This window comes from Anguilla anguilla, chromosome 7 (assembly GCF_013347855.1).
Source record: "Anguilla anguilla isolate fAngAng1 chromosome 7, fAngAng1.pri, whole genome shotgun sequence".
NCBI lineage: Eukaryota > Metazoa > Chordata > Actinopteri > Anguilliformes > Anguillidae > Anguilla > Anguilla anguilla.
Window position 1 is genome coordinate 19,394,925 of NC_049207.1, and position 18,943 is coordinate 19,413,867.

Consider the following 18,943-nt stretch of genomic DNA (forward strand, 5'->3'; position numbering starts at 1 on the left):
TGAATGAACGCACTGGGTCTGGAGGACTCACTTTACCGCTGGATTAAGGCAATTTATGATGGGACTCGCAGTGGCTCTGCAGAGCATTTATATACGGGTAAGGGGATCAAAGAGCCCCCCATTTTCTGTCCGCAATCAGACTTCTAAAGAGCTTTTAGAGGGGCTGGAGAGCAGACAGGCCCCCTCCTGCTGCTGCCCCCTCTTCTCTCATCTCTCTCCATTTCTGGCAGTCATGATTCTACGCAGATGCTCTCCTTAGTTTCTGCGGACGCAGTTATCCTACATGAATACGGCGGCGCTTCTGGTGCAAAGAAGGTCAGCCGTGAATTCAGGACGAGAGAAATCCGCTGACATCTCAGGAAGTAAATGCGCACATAATGCAAAACAGAAATGTTCCGCAAAATCGACCTGCTGCATGCGAACACTGAGCAAAACCCTCACAATCAGGTCCACAGCTTTTGAAACACTCTAGGCTCGCATGATGATGATGATGATGATAATGATGATGCTACAGCACCACACCTCCCACGGCCCCGCCCCACACCTGGCGGGACGCAGGACAGGGTCTCACCTGGACGAGGATTCTGGGCCTCTGGGGCGAGGGGAAGGACACGTTGTGCATAAAGTGTGAGATGTGCCTGGAAAACAACCCAAGAACAATCAGTCCCGAGAAGAACAAAATCTCCCAACACCGCTGCGCGCAACACCTACGTTGCATCATTACCGCTGTGCCGCAGTGTCACAGCAGCATTGTGAAAGCAGCGTAATCACACTTCAGCGCCGCCGTTCTGAACGCTGCTACAGAAGCGCTGCAGCAGCGTTCTCCCAGCGGTAACGCGAGGTCTCGGGGGGGCAGAGGCCCGGCCGTAGCCTCGGCCGTAGGTGCGGAGCTCGGCCCTTTGACTGACACGGCGTGGGCGGGCAGGAATGTGATTAGCGGGAGACGGCAGGGCTCCGGAGGCTTAATCGCCCACCCTGTAGCCTGGCTTCAGACAGACAGGCCAATAATCAACCCTACCCAAGGCCACCGCAATCTGTGCGTGGGCGTTACCCTTTCACAGTGCGCTTTTTCTCCCAGCAGTGTGAACACGGTACACGTACATAATCGGAGGTACAGAAATTCAGGCCTCTGTTGAACAAGGAAGTTCTGTTCTATTTTACTTTACCAAAAATATAATAAATAATCACAAAGTAATTCTACCTCCATGAAGGAAAAATGAGGGCTAGGGCTGTAAAATTATAAAACTTCAAGCTAAACTACAGGTCAAAGAACCAGCACAGAAACTTTCATTTCTTCCCCTTCATTTTAGGTTAACTTCAACTAAACTCCCACCTGAAAAAGGACCACAATCTGCATGTGATGCGTGTGCCCACAGTACCCCCGTCCCCCCGTCCCCCCACCTCCCAGATCCCTGTGCAAGCCCCTCTGCGCTCCCGCACTCTTACTTCTCTATGGGTAGCGGGTGGGGGCCGGAGACGGACAGCTTGTACAGAAACATGAGGAACTTGCGGAAGGACTCGAAGAAGGGCCAGCGCGACAGCAGGCAGATGCACTTGTTGGTGTTGACGGGCTTGTTGGGGATAAGCTTCTTCTCCACCGTGGTGAGCAGGCCCAGCTGCACCTTCTGCTTCTCGCTCAGGAGCTCCAGCGGGTAGGGCTCGTAGAACTGGATCGCTGCACCATACACCTGCGCGGATAGAATGGGGCGACCAATCAGGCACCGTACTGCTGCTGAAGTCCAGCCTATTAGCACACTGGGCCACAAGCTGAACAACATATTGCTTTGTATCGCTTGTAAAAAAAACTTCAGTTTACATAGCAGCCTAAAAAGAATCACCAGAAGGTTGTTATTACAATCAAATGTCATTATTCCCAATAACTACATCATTCTTCCAGTGGCTACACCCATAAAAAGGAACAACTGGAGAGGGGTGTACCTTTTCTCCAGAGGAGACAGTTAAGACAAAGGTGGAGAACACTGGGAGGGGGTAGCGTGTGTTGGGTGCCCAACACTCAATCCTGGCTCCCATGGGCAGACAGAACAAAGGCACCGACTCGGAGAGAGGGAAGGACTCGTAGTTATCTTCAGGATACCTAAAGATGAGACCTGGCACAGAACACATGACAGGGGTGTGAGAGCACAGCAGGGCCTCTCCTCTCCCAGATCACATGACAGGGGCACGGCAGGACAGCAGGGCCTCACCTCGTCCAGATCACGTGACAGGGGAGTAAGAGCACAGCAGAGCCTCTCCTCTCCCAGATCACATGACAGCAGAGCCAAGCCAAAACAGGCCTGCTTTAATCATCATATACAAGGCAGGGATTTTTCCAACAACAAGCCCCTTTGCGTGGAGTCGTGTCCTTAAAACAGCGCACACAAACGCACTCTGTTGTGACTAATGCTGTTTCCACAGCTGCGTTTGAGGGATGTGTGGACTGGCTGCGGCAGGGCTCTCTCTGCGCAGGGGGCGCAGGGGGTTTTAATGAATGCAGCAGCACGTGGGACAGCACCGCGGGGCCGTGTGGGACGTGACCCACGCTCCCCTGTCCCGGCCTGACTTTAGGGTCCCGCTTCAGCTGCAGCACACAGCAAACCGGTCCATGTGGAAGTCACAACAATACAGCCACTAATATTCTACTCTTTAAAGGTTTATACAATATATTGCACATATTTCTATCACTGTGATAGACCTGAAGCATAAGTCTCATAAATCTGCATTAATACTCAGAAAAGGTGCCTTAATTTCACACAGACTGATCCATGTGCTGTGCCCTTAAAATGCTACATAGTAATTGTTATTATACAGTGAATATTCCCACAACAACCCACTGCACCACATCAATCCAGCATTCACCTGTACCAGTGTTTCACTTGATTTGGTGTTTTCCCCTATAAATTAATTTATGTATCAATAATGTACCCAAAGCCCTATAAAAGCTACAGTTTGGTGGCACATTGTTAATATCTCCATATTTAATAGCGTTCCTAAAACTTATGTAACATTATGACTTGTTTGGGATGGATTTTGAATGAGGTAACATCATTCCTTTCTCTGGCCAAATGCATTGTTTAAATGATTAGAACTGCATAAAAGTTTAGTCATTTCAAGCACTTTTAAAAACTCTCCTTAATGATAAATATCATCACTTCAGAGAAATCCGTCCATTCATAATAACGTAGAGCCCATTAGCACTGGCCCAAAACTGAGATAAAATCTTAGAGGGAGCAGCCAAACATAAATTACAGCAGGGGGGGTTGGATCTTACAAACTAACGATTAGTTCATCTCGGAAAAAGTCTAAAAGCATGCCTACAGGAACACTGAATTATGTGAAAGAGATTAAGCTAATGCCAAATGGAGCTTTCTGGTCAATAATGCATGGGCAATGCCCACAAAAGGGTAGACTTTTCCACATAGATCTCTGATAACCTGTGACTCAGCACAGAAAAATCCAGGAGATAAATCATGGTCCCTCCTCACGTGTTGAGACTAAAGAAAAAACTGAGAATAACTCCCTACCACTTATATACACCCTTAAAAGCTGTAATTGCATGACGCATAAATATACATTCCAAAACGACAGATGAGGGGTTTCCCCGTAAAGAGTAGCTGTTTAGGGCACAAGGCCCTGCTGTACTAATGTAAACCACCAGATAAAACCGCAATTGCAGATTTTCCTCTTGATGCAACCGGCATTTCACAACCACTTAGTGAAACCTTTCAGAGAACAGGGGGGCGAGGTCTGCACACACAGGTACGACTCAAGACCACCATTACATCACAGCCATTTAGCAGACGCTCTCATCCAGAGCGACTTACACAACTTTTTACATAGCATTTACAATACATCCACTTATAGAGCTGGATATATACAGCAGCAATGAAGGTTAAGTACTTCACTCAAGGAAACCAGGACAGCTTCCTACCTGGAAATTGAACCTACACAACCTTTAGGTTGCAAGACCAGTTCCTTTCCCATCATACTACACTGCCACCAAAATGAAAGTCCATTTTCTCTTTCAGTTAAGAACCACACGTCCAACATTTCCTTTGACAAAAGGTAAAAGGTAAATGCCAGTAGCAGATTGGATGGAATCAGACATGCTCGCAGCTACCCCTCAGCTGAATTAGTCATTCTACTGAGTTTTTCCCCTGTGAAAAAGGATTTTTAAGCGAGTTCCCAGGGGGTTAATATCAGATAACGGATGGCATTTCATTCTTAGGCCTCAGCGTCATCGCTCTCCCAAGGCCTGTCACCAAGATCCACCGAAGGAAAAACAAAATGTCATCGCACAGAACAAAAGATGCCACTCACCTGCTTTGTATGCGATCGAGTTCGAGGCAGAGACAGACTTCTTGTAGCAAAGGAAAACACTGGAGCCCCACTGAAAAAAGAAATAATCGCAAAATTGAAAAACACAATGAGACACTCACACAGTTAGTCCAGTTACTATCGATCGTTATCATCGTTACATCCAGAGACCATAAAACAACCCAGCCAATGCCAGCCGTCCATACGGTTCTAAATCGTAAGACCAGGGTAATGACAACCCCAATGTCATTTGGCATGGCACTTTGCTCTGGATGAGAACAAGCATGGCTGTATAGAGCACATTTGGAGACAGGAAGTAATGAAGGATAATGATGCTGGATAGATCGGTGTGGTCTGTGCTGGGGGCTGGTTCCCCGTGAGGCTGCCCCTCCCCGCACCCCCCCGCACCCCCATCCCCCCCTCACCATGCCGCAGTTGAGGTTCTTGTCCACTTTGCAGAAGGTGTGGGGCGGGGTCTCTCCCTTGCTGGTGACGATGACGCAGATGTCGGTGACGGCCAGCGAGTTCTGCGGCTGGACGGGCGGGGCGCGGCGTAAGGTGATGAAGATGCGCTGAGACGTGGCCGAGCTGTTGTTGACGTTGGCGCAGCGTCCGTAAGGCGTGGCCTGGATGACCTCACAGCCCTGGATCAGCCTCTCCTTGCCTTCGTAGAGCACCCTGATGACCAAACAAAGCACACAATCTGATGAGTGGACACTGAAGCACGCACGCACACACACACCGTCTCATACACGCACTCACACCCTCTCTCACACACACACAGTCTCATACACACACTCACTCACACACACGTACACATGCACGCACTCTCACACACACATGCACGCACGCACTCTCACACACGTGTGCACACACTCTCACACACACGCACACATACACACAAGTACACGTGCACGTGCACACATGCACTCACACGCACGGCTTTCATTACCACATGTTCAACAAACAGTTAAATGAATAACTAGAAGGCAGCTGCAGTGAACAGCACATGTTTGTAATCACAAATGATACAAATCAAATTTGTATTCGCAGCCATTTCAGCACTGAAGCAGGCAAAGATGGCCTCAATAACAAGAGTACTTCCAACAGAGCCACCCCCACATCCATTGTGTATTTAAAGGTCACCAAAAGGCATTAAACGTTGCAACAAAAAATTCTAAAATGAAGAAACTAAATCAAACCAAATTAAAAATTTAGATTAGCTCAAATATTTAAAAACATGCTAATAGGCTAGCCTGGGAACAGTCTTAGAGAGAGAGTGCAAAATGACATCCAAGACTGAGCCAAATAAATGCAGTGCATGCCTGCTTGATGCACTTTCCAGGATCTAAGCACTCAGCCCCACTCAGTTTGCAAATGTTCTATTACAAGGTTTGGATTGGAAATAAGTCCCGGCATTAAAAACGCACTCAGACACACTCTGTACATCTCCCAACACAGCATAACTCAACAGAATGACAAAGTGCAATAAACTGAAACAATAGCAACGCGGCTACGGTGCTCTTAGCGCCTGCGGTATCAGCTGCAGCCTCGAGGCCACAGGTTCACTGGCGTCGTGAACAACTAGAACACTCCCACTGTTTCCATTCAGACCGGGGCAGTGCGTCACCGTCTCTCCCGCCTCACACCCACACCGCGCGGTCTCCGAGGGAGCGGGAGAGCCAACAACCGGCCTCTGACCTGCATTCAAATACTCCAAAGACAAACAGCCAACCCAGAAAACACAGGCCTGCGACAAGCCCCAATGAAAGCTGCTAGCAGGCAAACAGATCATCAGATGACTCAAGCCAAAGCATATATACTGTAGACCACACAATCTATGCTGTTATCAGCTCATCAGCTATCAGTTATTGCTGGGGCCACTAGCTGTTCTCCATTATGTGACTTGCAGGAACTTGTATTTTAATGGTTATCCTCCAGGGGTCCCCATAGGCACCCCAATGGCACATTCAAGTAACTAATAGTACAATTGAGTTTCTAAGTGAGAGATTCATAAAAAACAATTAGTTGATCTAACATGGGGAGAGTCAGGAAGGAAAGTGAAACTGGATGAATGTATAAATGGCTTTCATTCTTACTCAGCAGTTGAGCATAACGGCATTTGAACAGGTAAAGTAGTTGATTGAAAAAACTGACTGAAAAGCCTGATTAGTTGAATCACATTTTTTTTTTTTTTTTACCTTTTTATGCAAGGTAAATGTTATATAACTGCTCTTATTTTTAATGTGGGCTTTCCCCACTCCTTCGAACAAAACCTATCATGCCCCAGTATTACATTTAAAAATACTGCAGCATGCCCCCTGAGGTAAGTAATTGAACTGAATTTAACATGCGAGTGTCGCTTGTAAACACCGCTCTCAATCACTGTCTGTGCTTAATTAGTGGCAATTACTTTATGAACTTTATTTATTATCGAGGTGATGCAAATGGGTTAATTGTCTGAGAAGGGACATGGCAAAGAGGCTATTGCCATCTCTAGCTGGCGGAGAACAATGAGAGAAAACAAGGGAAGACGAACTGCTGGCCCTAGTTATTGCACTCCTGCAAATTCAACAAATGGTGGCTGATGAGGCCGCTGTAGACTACATAAGTGGAGTGCACAAACTGGGCCAAACTCACACCAGTGTTTCCATTACTGTGATTTTATTTGCACTTGAATTGTACCACAGACAGAAATCATTTTCTTTTTAATTCAATTTCTATTCTGAATTCTGGGCTTTTTCCAACTTAATCGAATTGAACTTTTCTTTTTAGATGGCCTCTATTACCTGGGTATTGGAAAAACAGACATAAAGAAAAACCTTAAAGAAACAGTGGCGGGTATTTCAATTGCACAAATAATGATGTGACAATAGAACACTGTGGTTTTTAAAGTGGGGGGGGGGGGGGGGGGCTTTTATTCATTTGTCTACTCAGACTACCACTACAGCCCTTTGAAATCACTCTGACCACGGGCGCAGAACAGCTTGGTCCTGGTTCTTGCTGGTTCCCCCTCCCCCCCAAATATGTTCTGAGAGTAAAGGCTCTACCACTTCAGCACACACTGTTCTGAAGTTTACTCACAGGCGGGGGTATAAAGAACAGCCCCGAGCTCTTCACATGAACAGCAGGAAAGAAGCTTCAGTTGCATGGTCTGCCTCACCCTCACTGACACTGCAGTGGGCACTGCAACTCTTCACTGGATCAGTGGTACAGTGTTCCAGCTTATTCTGGTAGTGAATATGCACTCCAAACATATACACGTATACACACAGCATTCCAATCTCAGACGATCTTCATTTTACACTCCATCATTTACTATCAGGCTGTCACATAGAACTTCACGGAATAGGCTTTTCAAAGGAAATAAAAAAATCAAGGGGGGGGGAGCATTTGAGCCAATGAAGGGGAGAAAAAATGAAAACAATTTCCATACTTCAACGGAGATCATCCCCCATGTCCCATGACGACCACGGTCGCCGCACAGACATCCTTCAAAGGGAGCGCTGTACAACAGCCCTCAGACTACAGCCCTACAAAGCACAGTCCTGCTCTGCACCACAAAGCTCTGGCTGATGGAAGGTTCCAGAACATGTGCTCAAACAGCTGCACCTCATGAAAAGGTGGCGGAAGCGTCCTCACTTTCAGAGTTTTTCTTGCCTCAAAACAAGGCTATTTCTGGCCTTTTCCCTCACATGGTATTTTTGTTGGACATTTTATTCATATTAGTCACTGTGAGTTCCACTCAGCAAGTAGATGATTGGATAGACATTATTCCCAGCTGGTACCAATTTTTTTTATTTAAGAAGGACAGTTATTATATTTTTCAAAACTAGTAAAAACAAAAAGGCGTAATCAGCATAATTGGTGCGCTGCCCTTAAAAGATCAAGGCAAACGTGACTCAGATGTTGAATGAGGATGGAATTATACTGTATTCCTGACTGAAGCTTCACCCCAATAATGAGAGCTCGCTGTTCACATATTTTGCCTTCTCATTGACAATGCAGGTGTAAGAATCCAGGGCAGCAAAAGATAGGATAAATAATTCAGGATAAGTAATCCACACACATTTTCTCAAACCCATAACGGGCTGCCCATTAAAAGGAAGAGGATCTGACACCCCTGATCTACACCATCTACTGAAGAGGTGAAATGGCAGCTGTTGAGGCCATACTGGTTATCAGGAGATTTCACACGTTGGCACTAGAGGGGCATTCTGTAAGGATTCTCACACACACACACACACACACACACACACACTCACGCACTCACGCATGCATGCATGCATGCATGCACGCACGCACACACGCAAACCACACACTCAAACACACGCACGCACGCACGCACGCACGCACGCACGCACGCACGCACGCACGCACACACACACGCACACACACACGCACACACGCACACACAACCCTATCCAAAGGAAGATTCTCAAGATGCCTGACAAAAGAGGATGACATTTCTGGCAGCTGAAACATTCAGCCTGTCCAGTGACCGATATTATTTCAGAAGAGGCAGCCACATCATCATCCACAGGCCTGATTCCAGAAAGCTGGAAACCTTCCAGTGCCCCTGTGCTTGACATTCAAAAACCCTGTTGGCACGGCGATGGTGTAATTAGAATCTGGAGAGGGTCAGGGCTCATAAGATGGGCACTCCGATATCAGGAGACAAACAGGACCAGTACCACGGGCAGCTTCTTTTTCATTCATCCCTACACACTAAACAGGGTCAGCGCAGCAGCATTCACAAAGGAAATTATCATACAGAACAGCACCAGTGAGCACAGTGAGCACACTCAATCTCACTAAGGCCCTGGCAGGGAAATCAGTTTTCCATAGCAAGCAAGACAGGAGGAAGATGAATAATTAATTGACATCCTTTTTTTTTTTATTATTCCTACCATGAAAAATTCTGTCTGAGATAAATGCTGCTCTGAATAGTTATCAGCCTTATGTAAAATGGACCACAAGAGTGTCAAAGCAGAGGGCCTTTAAATAGAAACCACAGAACGCCTTCAAATAAATTGACTGTGCAAAAGTTCTGCAGCCAATTTATTTAACGTGGGGTACAACTGAGGAACGTTTTTTTGCACCAGGATTCAGTACTTTCGAAGACAATGGCAAACACATTTCCCAGTGTGCAATGCAAATACAACATTAACATAAACATAAATATAGCAGTTGATAAATGACCTTTGATTGGCTCTCCTTCAGCCTGCCCCCATGAGGATATCGCTCCTGTTACCCACCAGACCACCAACGAACATGGACCTGCATCAGGCTTAAGATCTGGGTGCGCTGCATAAATGAAGGTTTCTGCTGAGGTACGGAGAAGCAGACAAACCCTCTGCACATTTTCCTGATGATGTCATGAGCCAATGGGGCCCCAGCGCTGACCCTTCCAAACCAATTACCACTATCGGATACACCGGGGCAGACCGGCCCGGCACAAGCACGACCTGTTCTTTACTGGACATGCTCTTCCTCAGTCAGGGAGAACAAAATAAACAATCCTGAAGGAACCGAAGCAGCTTTCTCGCACATGTTTTGATTTGACCATCTGTCCTTAAGTCTAGCAAAAGCGATTCTACCGATTCTTGGAATAAGTCACATTAGCCTGCAGACACTGATTAGGCAGAATAACCTGCGTTTGAATGAACTACTCCCCTCAGTCTCATGCACTATTGAGGCAAGGGATTTCCAGGCGTACCACAAAAACACCCTGTATTTTCTGTAATGCTACACTGAGGTGGACACTGAATACCACAGTCTCATTAAAGCCAGCATAAGCCAATTTCCTCTCTTTGTTGGCATGTAAAATGTCTTATTTCAACATTATGCTAGCCTGTCATGCACTGACCCACTGATTCCTGCTCAGAACCTGACTAAGTGATTTCCTGGAAAGCTCTGGGGTGCTGGGCAGGCATGTGCCCCTCGCCCTGTGGGAGGGATGGGCTCCACTGCACAGCAAGAGGAGGTGGATGAATGAATCTCCCTTCATCCCCTCCTCTCTCAGCAGGGACACCATCTCCACCGCCAAAAACGACCCTTCAAAGAGTCAGGCGAACCTCTTGACAATGAAAGCTGAGCTATGACTATAAACTAGGAAGCGGAACGCCCCATTAAGACTCATCCGCCCACCACAGCCCCCCACACTCCCCCACACCCTGAACCCCCCCCCCCCCACCCTTCGTCCCCCGCACGGCAAGATCTATCCAGGAAAACAGCAGATTCAAACAGCACCAGCCCTGACATCTTAAAAAAAACAGCCGCATCCCTTCACGGGAGACTTGTTTACGAGCCGGTGACAGATGTTCCAGGCATGTCTCCCAGAACTCCGCTACACCGCAGGAGCAAAGCGGCTGACGTGTGTGTCGTACGGAGTCCAAGCACCCTCCTGATAGGACGGCCTCACAGAGCCATGCTCACCATTAAACTCCATGCCTGTGCACCACCGCATATTTACCCAAGAAATACAGCTTAATTACTTTAAAAGAGGATATGACGCTTGTGCCCACCTGGATTTTTACACGTGGTCCTTAAAACCAATAACCACTACATTACATTACATTAAATTACATTATATTCAGGCATTTAGCAGACAGTCTTATCTAGAGTGACTTATACAGCTTATAGATTTACATACCATCATACATACTTTACATACATTCACACAGCTGGATAGTTACAGAAACAAATCCGGTTATGTACCTTGCTTGAGGCTACCATGACACCGGAGAACCAATCCTGCAACTTCTGAGATCTAATCCCCGTTCCCTAACCTTCATGCTACACTGCCACGGCTGCAGATACGACACCTACTATATCCTTCCCACAACATCAACAGGGAGACAACAATGTCAACCTGGACACAGAAACATGTAAGGACCTTCATATGATCTACCTACAATTTCCTACCAAAAAATCTGGAGCCTCCCTTCAGAAAATGCAACACCCAATAAATAAGAAAAATCACATTAGAGGCTTTACTGGGAGGTTCCTTGCATTATTTTGCATGTGTTGTCTCTCAGTAATTTAAGTGCCACAAAAATCTTCTCGAAAAATATATGATTCAATAATATCGATCTCTTGCACTTAGCCAAGTGAAGCAAGAAAAAAAAACCTTTAATTGACTGGCCAGTACAAACCAGATACGACACAAATCTAATCCTTTCTTTTAAATGCATTTTGAAAAATGACCCCGAATTTAATTTTTAATTGTTGTCTCAGCATTGACAGACCATCCCGTCCCTCCACTTCGTCAGCAGTGTTTAAAAACAACATCACGGCACAGTGCTGCGGTTCTACTTAAAGCTGGCCCTGGAGTTAATTGGTCTCCTTGGGATGTTCACAGATTAAAAATAAGGGTTCCATGCAAACAATACAGGGTTTATTCATAGCCTGAAAATCATTCAGCAGAAAAGCAATAGCTGTTCAAAATATTTTGAAATACAAATCATAAAAATGCAAATCAAAACTGTGCTGGTGAGAAACCAGGAGGGTCAGAGTTGACCGAAAGCATGAAAAAAGCAGCAGGAAAGCGTGTGGATGGGCGCTCACCCGATGTCGATGAGCGGGGCTCTCTCCCGGCCCCTCTTGTAGCACAGGAAGAGCTCGGGGCTCTTGAGGCTGCCGTGGTTCAGGTTGGCCTGCTGGCCGCTGTAGGTGCTCTCGATGCAGGTGAAGCCCTCGGGCACCGTCTCGCCCGCCGACTTGTTGATGACGGCCAGGTCGGTGATGGGCGCCTTGGGCCCGCTGGACTTGGTCTCCGACAGGTCCTGCTCCAGGGGCGTGGACTTCTCCGTCAGCCCGGCCACCACAAAGTAGTCCGTCACTCGGTGACCCTTGTCCTCGATCATGGCTGGGGCGTGCCTAACAGGCGGGGGGGGGGGGGGGGGGAGGCAGCGGTTAGCAGTGTTTTGATAAGGGGGGGGTTTTTAAACTCTAGAGACCAACATATCATCAGAAGCTTTTAATGTTTTTAATGGGGGCGACGTAGCTCAGGAGGTAAGAGCGGTTGTCTGGCAGTTGGAGGGTTGCCGGTTCGATCCCCGCCCTGGTCATGTCGAAGTGTCCCTGAGCAAGACACCTAACCCCTAACTGCTCTGGTGAATGAGAGGCATCAATTGTAAAGCGCTTTGGATAAAAGCGCTATATAAATGCAGTCCATTTACCATTCAATGTCAGGTAAAGCAAACACAGCTCATCACTGTAAATCTGCTGAGGAATCTGATTGAACAATAAACATGCACTAGACAGCCAACACTAAAGCACTGCAAAGACAGCGGGCACATAGTTCTAGGCTGGCATGGTTACCTACATGGGCCTTCTGCTCATAACTCTGGGGAATTCACTTCTCTCACATTTGTAAGTTATGCTATATCAGTCATTTAAGAGTCTGCTAAATGACTAATATAAGCGTACGGAGCTCAGCTGATGACAACGGTTGAGTCAGTGAAGTGTCAATAAGCAGTCGGTCAGCGTCAGAGTTGAAACTGAAAATAACACTAGAGAAATTCACCGAGGAATTCAGTTACAAAATACTACAGAAAAGGGTGCTTTCACTTTGCCTTTTACACTGTATGAATATAACAGTGAGATTTGGGGAGCAGAGTACTGCATTTAAATGAACACAATGTTACTACTGCTTTGATTAGTGTAAACAGTAGCTAATGAATTCCCCTTCCCTTCTACCAGTTAAAGAAAACACTCTCAGCTCAACCTCTAGACTGGAAACACCTCTCCCAGTGCACTGCATTTTGGGCCATGCCAGGTTTTACTAGAAGCAGAGTAGTGTACCAGATGGAACCCGCAAAGCAAGATTCTCCATTCACAATGTTCACCTGCTTCTAGAAAGACTTGCAATGGCTCAAACACTGATCCACTGATTGAGAGTGCCATTTCAATCCCAGAACTTAGATTAAGGTTCAAACAGATCAAATAAACGCCCATCAACATCCGCTCCACTAACCATTCCAAAAAACAACTGTCTGTCTGTTTTGTATGTTTTGCCTCCACCAATCAGACATAACAGGGGTTCCCATTCTAATCAAGTGTCTTTTAATCCTGCTGTTTACTTCCTCCCAGTAATTTTACTCCCTTTCAGAGTCTAATTTCTTTCTCGACAATTTAAGAAGCGCATTTAATTTGTGCTCTATCCACAGTATTCTCAAGAGCCGTGCTTTCTCAGTTAATTCAATTGCGCCTGAATTACACAATTTCACAAACATGCACTTTGTTCTTTTCATCTCCTGCTTTCTCCATATAACTTCAAAGGGAACTTGTTTGAAGAAAGACAAATTCTGTAGTTAGTGCTTTTGTTGACAAGGCAATTGCAAAACTAATCTGACTCGACTATGGGTTTGACAGGATATGCATCATAAAAGAAATGCAGAGCTTTCCATTTATGAATAGCCTGTCCTTTTGCTAACATACAAGGGTGGGCCCTCCAACACAAACTTATTTTGCAATAGCAGGAGGAGAATGGCACCATTTTCGACTCCTAAAACAATGCCCGCTGCACTTTTCTGTCCACGCAGACCTACTTTTGTTAGGCGAAATAAAAAGTTATTGAATGTGCCTTATCAAAGTCGAGCAATCCGCATTATTTGGGAAATAAAGACAGCATTTGCATGTAGTGCTTTCCAATGGTGGACTGATGGGGGGTGGGGGTGGGGGGGCGGACTCAGAGGATGTGGCTGGCACAGCAGCCAGGAGTCTTGCACCACTGTACCCTGCTGGGGGATTCCTCTCCCCAGAGTCTGAACATTACCCTCACACACCCCCCATGACCCAACACCATCCCAGAGACCTCAGCCATATACTCACTCCAGAGTGAAGGAAGTGTCTTAGTGAAGTAACAGGGAGAGGCGTGTCCCTTCCTGAGGCACTGCCTCCAACCACGAGACCGTTTAAAAATCTGCCTTCGAGAGGCATGCAGAACCACAGCTCAAGGAGGGGAAAAGAAAACAAAAGAAACACCCTCTCAGCAACAACTGCCTGGAGGAAGAAAGAGAAGCTAACACAAACCTTCAAAGCCCTTCAGAGGCCAGTGTAGGAACTGAGATTTTCCCCAGACGGAGTCACCGCTGCACTGCGTCAGCTGTGTCCTGCTGAAGAACACGCACTGAGGAACCGCAAGGGAATCTGACTGAGCACATTTCCTCATTACTTCTTTGAGTAATCGTTTATTTTACCTTTGAAAACCACAGCCTCACAAACCTGAAAGTCTTCATCAATGCCATAATTCTTCTGGCAATGGAAAAAAAAAATGTGCATCCGTTTGAAGTGGCCAGTGTAAGCTGTGTGTCACATAACATGTTCTTCAGCACGGACCACAACCCTCTGAATACCATTCTGTACCTTTTGCGTTTTTGCATCCTAAAGCTTCAGCGGTCGGTGGCTGAAGAAGCTCTGTGAGGCTGCATGATTCTCAAATAACCACAGGCCACTCAGACAAACCTGCCCTGGGACACCCCATATCCTGTCAGCCAGAGACATCCAGTAATAGCGTCCAATCAGGACAAGAAGCAAAGAGACACTGAACCACAGAGGCCCATGCTGTCACACTAGAATAATGGAATGTGAGGACAGGCACTGCCTTTCTGATCCCCCCAGGGGTCCCAAAATGACTCCCCCAGTGTGGCATTTCCAGGACAACCCCCACACCACCCCCTCCCCTAGCTCACCACATGAGAACCAGGCCTTAAAATACATATCACAGAGTTGGGCTGTACTGGCATGGCTTCAGCTATCTCCTGAATTTTCCATGGTGATAAAGAGAGGGGTAGTGGTGAGAAGTCACCCTGTGGCACTAGCCTCCCATTGGCTAACCCACTGTTTGACATCTTACTCATCACATCCAACAGGGAAGTGAGAGCAAAGGAACTCACAACAGTACTGTTTCCATGGAAACTATACTGGTAATGTTCCAGCGATTTCTGGGATGGAAAAGTTTGTGGTACCTGCAGTAAACCAGAATCAATCTGCAGGTTTAGCAGCAATTATAATAAACCAAGATTGCCGTTTTCAGCACCAAAATGGAACAAAAACTAAAAATCACACTTCGAATTTGAGGGGTGCAAAAAATTTATTTGACTGAAGTTAATACAACTGACAGAATTTTCCACTCCAAACAACACCATTCCAGAAAGTAGTTAAAGATTTTATCAGCACCACAAGGCTTGTGATGGTGGTCGGCGGTGGGGGAGGGCTTGGAGTTACTGAATGCTCACTCAGAGAAGACTCATGTTCCACAGGGAACGGCGTCAGAGTTGAAAAGCCGAAGTAGATCAGCCTGGCTAGGCTCAAACAACTTTAGAGAAAAATCCCAGCAAACCCTTAAATCCAGCAAAGCCACTGCTCATTCTGTTTTAATGACCGTGCAGCGAAGGGGGGGAAAATATCACAACCCCAAACAAGGAAATGTACTATTTACAAATGAGAGAATGCAGCGGTCGCTAATGTGCGGTTACTTTATTTACAGTAAGCTAAAGGGAAGGACAAAGCTACAGCCCCGGACCGTGGCCCGGGATCCTCATAAAGCCCGAGCACTCAGAAGGGCAGAGACGTCTCTCTGTCTGCATTCCTGCATATTTTACTCTTTTCTGCAGTGTTGATAAATTTCCCCCACAATCTTGGGGGAACAGCTAAGAGTTTAATAAGCACTAAATTATGGTCTTAAAAAAAAAGTTTAAGTTTCCCTTCAAAATTACACTGCAGAGCACAGAGCTCGCCAACCAAGAGTGCTTTCCTAATAATGTACACAAAAAGGCCATAAACACTTTCCGTTCTGGCATTTCTGTCCATGCAGGTCTTTGAAGCCTGCTGTTATTGAGAGCGACCAATGAGGCGGCGGGTCTCCTTGTGACCTCACGCGGCTTCCTTAAAGGCACTGAAGCGGCTGGTCGGTCTGTGGGGACAGTCTTCCATCCGCATCCCTCTCAATCGTCCTGCCCACACAATGGAATCACTGACTCACAGCGGGCAGCTTCTCAAGAGAAACGCACGCTGGCATGGCCATGAGGGCCTGATCAAAACGCACGTTCAGGTCCAAGGGAATTTTACTAAACTGCAGGGGGGGGGGGGGGGGCACCACACCAGTCTGCTGACAGCTACCATGGTTCCTTCTGAAAAACTTCACTTTGTTGCTTTCGCAAGTAATTTCTGTGTGTACACAATACTTTCTGTCTTCTCATTATGCTTCTTTCAAAGGGAAGAAAAACAAATGTTCAAAGATGTCATTTCTCTTGAAGCATTTTTTCCAAACAGAAATCTAAACAAAAAGGCTGACCTTTCTTCCAATCACAAAGCAGCGGCCTAAATGCTGGGTATCTCCTTACACAAGTGCATAAGAGCATTACTGAAAAGCGACATGGTGGACCTTTATTTACTTATGTCAAAGCCAGAAAATCTAGTCAGCTTTAAGGAGTGGAATACAGCTGTATATGTACCATAGTTGAACATTTAAAGACTAACCTATCTGTGACAATGCTTCATTTCTCACTAGCCTACATATCAGGAGCAAACTGGCCTTTCTTGGTTTTACTTAGTTTTATAATGAAGCACAAGATTAACTCTGTCCTGGTGAGTCTCCATTTATAGAAACAGCCCCTTCAAAAAACGCATACGTGTTAAAGAATTCTAACTTTTGACTGGAAAAAAAAAATCCAGCTCATTCAGCATTACAAATAAGCCTGAGTACAACAGAGTCTGGCTTTCACAGAGACAAAATTCAAGCCTCAGCCATTCCTGCCAGAAACCCCAAAGACAAGTAAGCTTTTAAAAAGAACAAACCTGATATCCCCACTCTATAATGCAAAGAGTTTCAAAACCCTGCTTCGATGGAGAAACCTGCCTTCCAGTAGGTTATGCATGAATACATGCATGAACGGATACACGCACACACACATACACAAGAGTTAAACTGCTGTCTCTGTCAGGACCAAGGAGTTCTATCTACTGAAAACAAAACTGTCCCGTTTAGAATGAACTTCTGTGGATTGTGGCTCAAATGACTCATATTGAAACATCCACCTCCAGTCGTCTTGGCGGACCACATCCACCTCCAGTCGTCTTGGCGGACCTTTTTTCCTTCTTTTCTTTTCTGGGACAACTTGCAGTCAACATGACAAGCTGGTCTAGACAACATCTGAAGCGGTCTGTAACAGCAATGGACTCTTTGTGAAGGGCCTACTGCAGGCATTAACCAACATGAGCAAATCACATAATGAGTCTTTTTTTCCCCTTTAATGACACCGTAGCGCTCAGAGACTTCAACGCAGAGCCTCGCACACAGTCGCCATGACGGGAAATCGCAGGGATGGAAAAACGAAGCACGGGGCTCTGTGGGCTGAGGGCCCGCCTTCAGCGTCCAAAGCAAGCTCTTCACGGCCCGTGGGGGCGGCGGCAGGAGGAACACAAACTTCCACATCCCGGACGCACGAGCCAAGATGTCCGCTTTAGCACACGGATGAAGTTCACGCCAAGCACCTAGAGTTTCTGACGCCACAATATACCAAAGTAAACCTCGAGGCGTGCCAACTCCTGTCCCGTCAGACCTGAGATCTGAACCCCTCTTTGAGGCTCTTTGAGCAGCACATTCCAACGGCAGCCCAAGCCCTTCCAAGTGTCAGTCACCAACCCCATTTCAACATCATGTCGCAAGTCAAGTTTTGTAATGTGGACGGAGCGCATGCATAGGATCACATGCAAGTTATGAAACGAGGGATCGGCCGGTGAGAAAAACATCTAATGTTACTCCAGTGAGGTGACTGTACCGCTGCTTTAGGATTGTCCTATAAAGGTGTGCCACAAGCCACTTCTCATTCACTGTGCAAAATAAAAGGCAAGGGCATACAACCAGGGCAAGACCTGGTTGTATGCCAAGTGCTCTCAGGCACTCAAGCAGCATGAGGCTCTGCCAAAATGCCAACTCCACCATGTACAGAGCGCCTCAGTAATCCAGGCCCACTTCCACTGGAGCTAGGCTAGCAGGTCAGGCAGCACATGATTTTGTGACATCCCCCCCCCCCCCCCCAATCAAGCCAACAAGAAAAAATGCTGGCTGAAAAAAAACTTCAGATGTAATGCATTTATTTTTTAGTTTAAACTTCAAGCACTATTTCTTCTGCTCTGGGATAAAAGACAGGACGCGTCTCTCCCCGTGGGGCTGCGGAGGCTTGCCGAGCCCGGGCAGCCGAAGCCCAGCCATGTTCCAGCGTGGCCGGGATAGCCGCGGTTACCTCAGTGGAAAGAGCGGAGTTACCGTCCCACTGCAAGACCATCTGCATTCCGCTGGCAGGAAGTAATCACCCTGCAGTAGGAGGACGTGCAGTGGAGGCCCTCTGACCCCCACCAAGTGCCCTCTGGGAATAAAGGCGGAAAGGCTGACGCACTGGACAGCACGTCATTAGCTCAAAGGGAAGAGACAATGGAAGGTGGCTCTTATTGGCGGCTCAACCAATCAGCAGGCGAGTATCAAACGGTGGCTGTGTTTCAGGAGCACGCCCCCTTCCCCAAACTAGCTCTCCCACCCATCCTGTGCCTCCCTTCTGCACAGACTTGGATTACAGACAGAGAGCCACAATGAATGGGAATGGAAAGCAAAGTCCTCTTTGCT

General features: G+C 46.8%; 1 protein-coding gene across 2 annotated transcripts in view; it reads right to left on the bottom strand.

The window, feature by feature from the left end:
* Nucleotides 1-18,943, bottom strand: part of dennd4c (DENN/MADD domain containing 4C) — a 53,212-nt gene that overhangs the window by 21,487 nt on the left and 12,782 nt on the right. For both annotated transcript variants that reach the window (XM_035427558.1, XM_035427559.1), the window contains exons 2-7: nt 11,884-12,195; nt 4,740-4,992; nt 4,318-4,387; nt 1,939-2,108; nt 1,447-1,688; nt 572-638 (exon numbers count right to left, since the gene is read on the bottom strand). In XM_035427558.1, coding sequence (XP_035283449.1) covers nt 572-638; nt 1,447-1,688; nt 1,939-2,108; nt 4,318-4,387; nt 4,740-4,992; nt 11,884-12,182 — 1,101 coding nt within the window. In that variant the 5' untranslated portion in view covers nt 12,183-12,195. The remainder of the gene's footprint in view (nt 1-571; nt 639-1,446; nt 1,689-1,938; nt 2,109-4,317; nt 4,388-4,739; nt 4,993-11,883; nt 12,196-18,943) is intronic.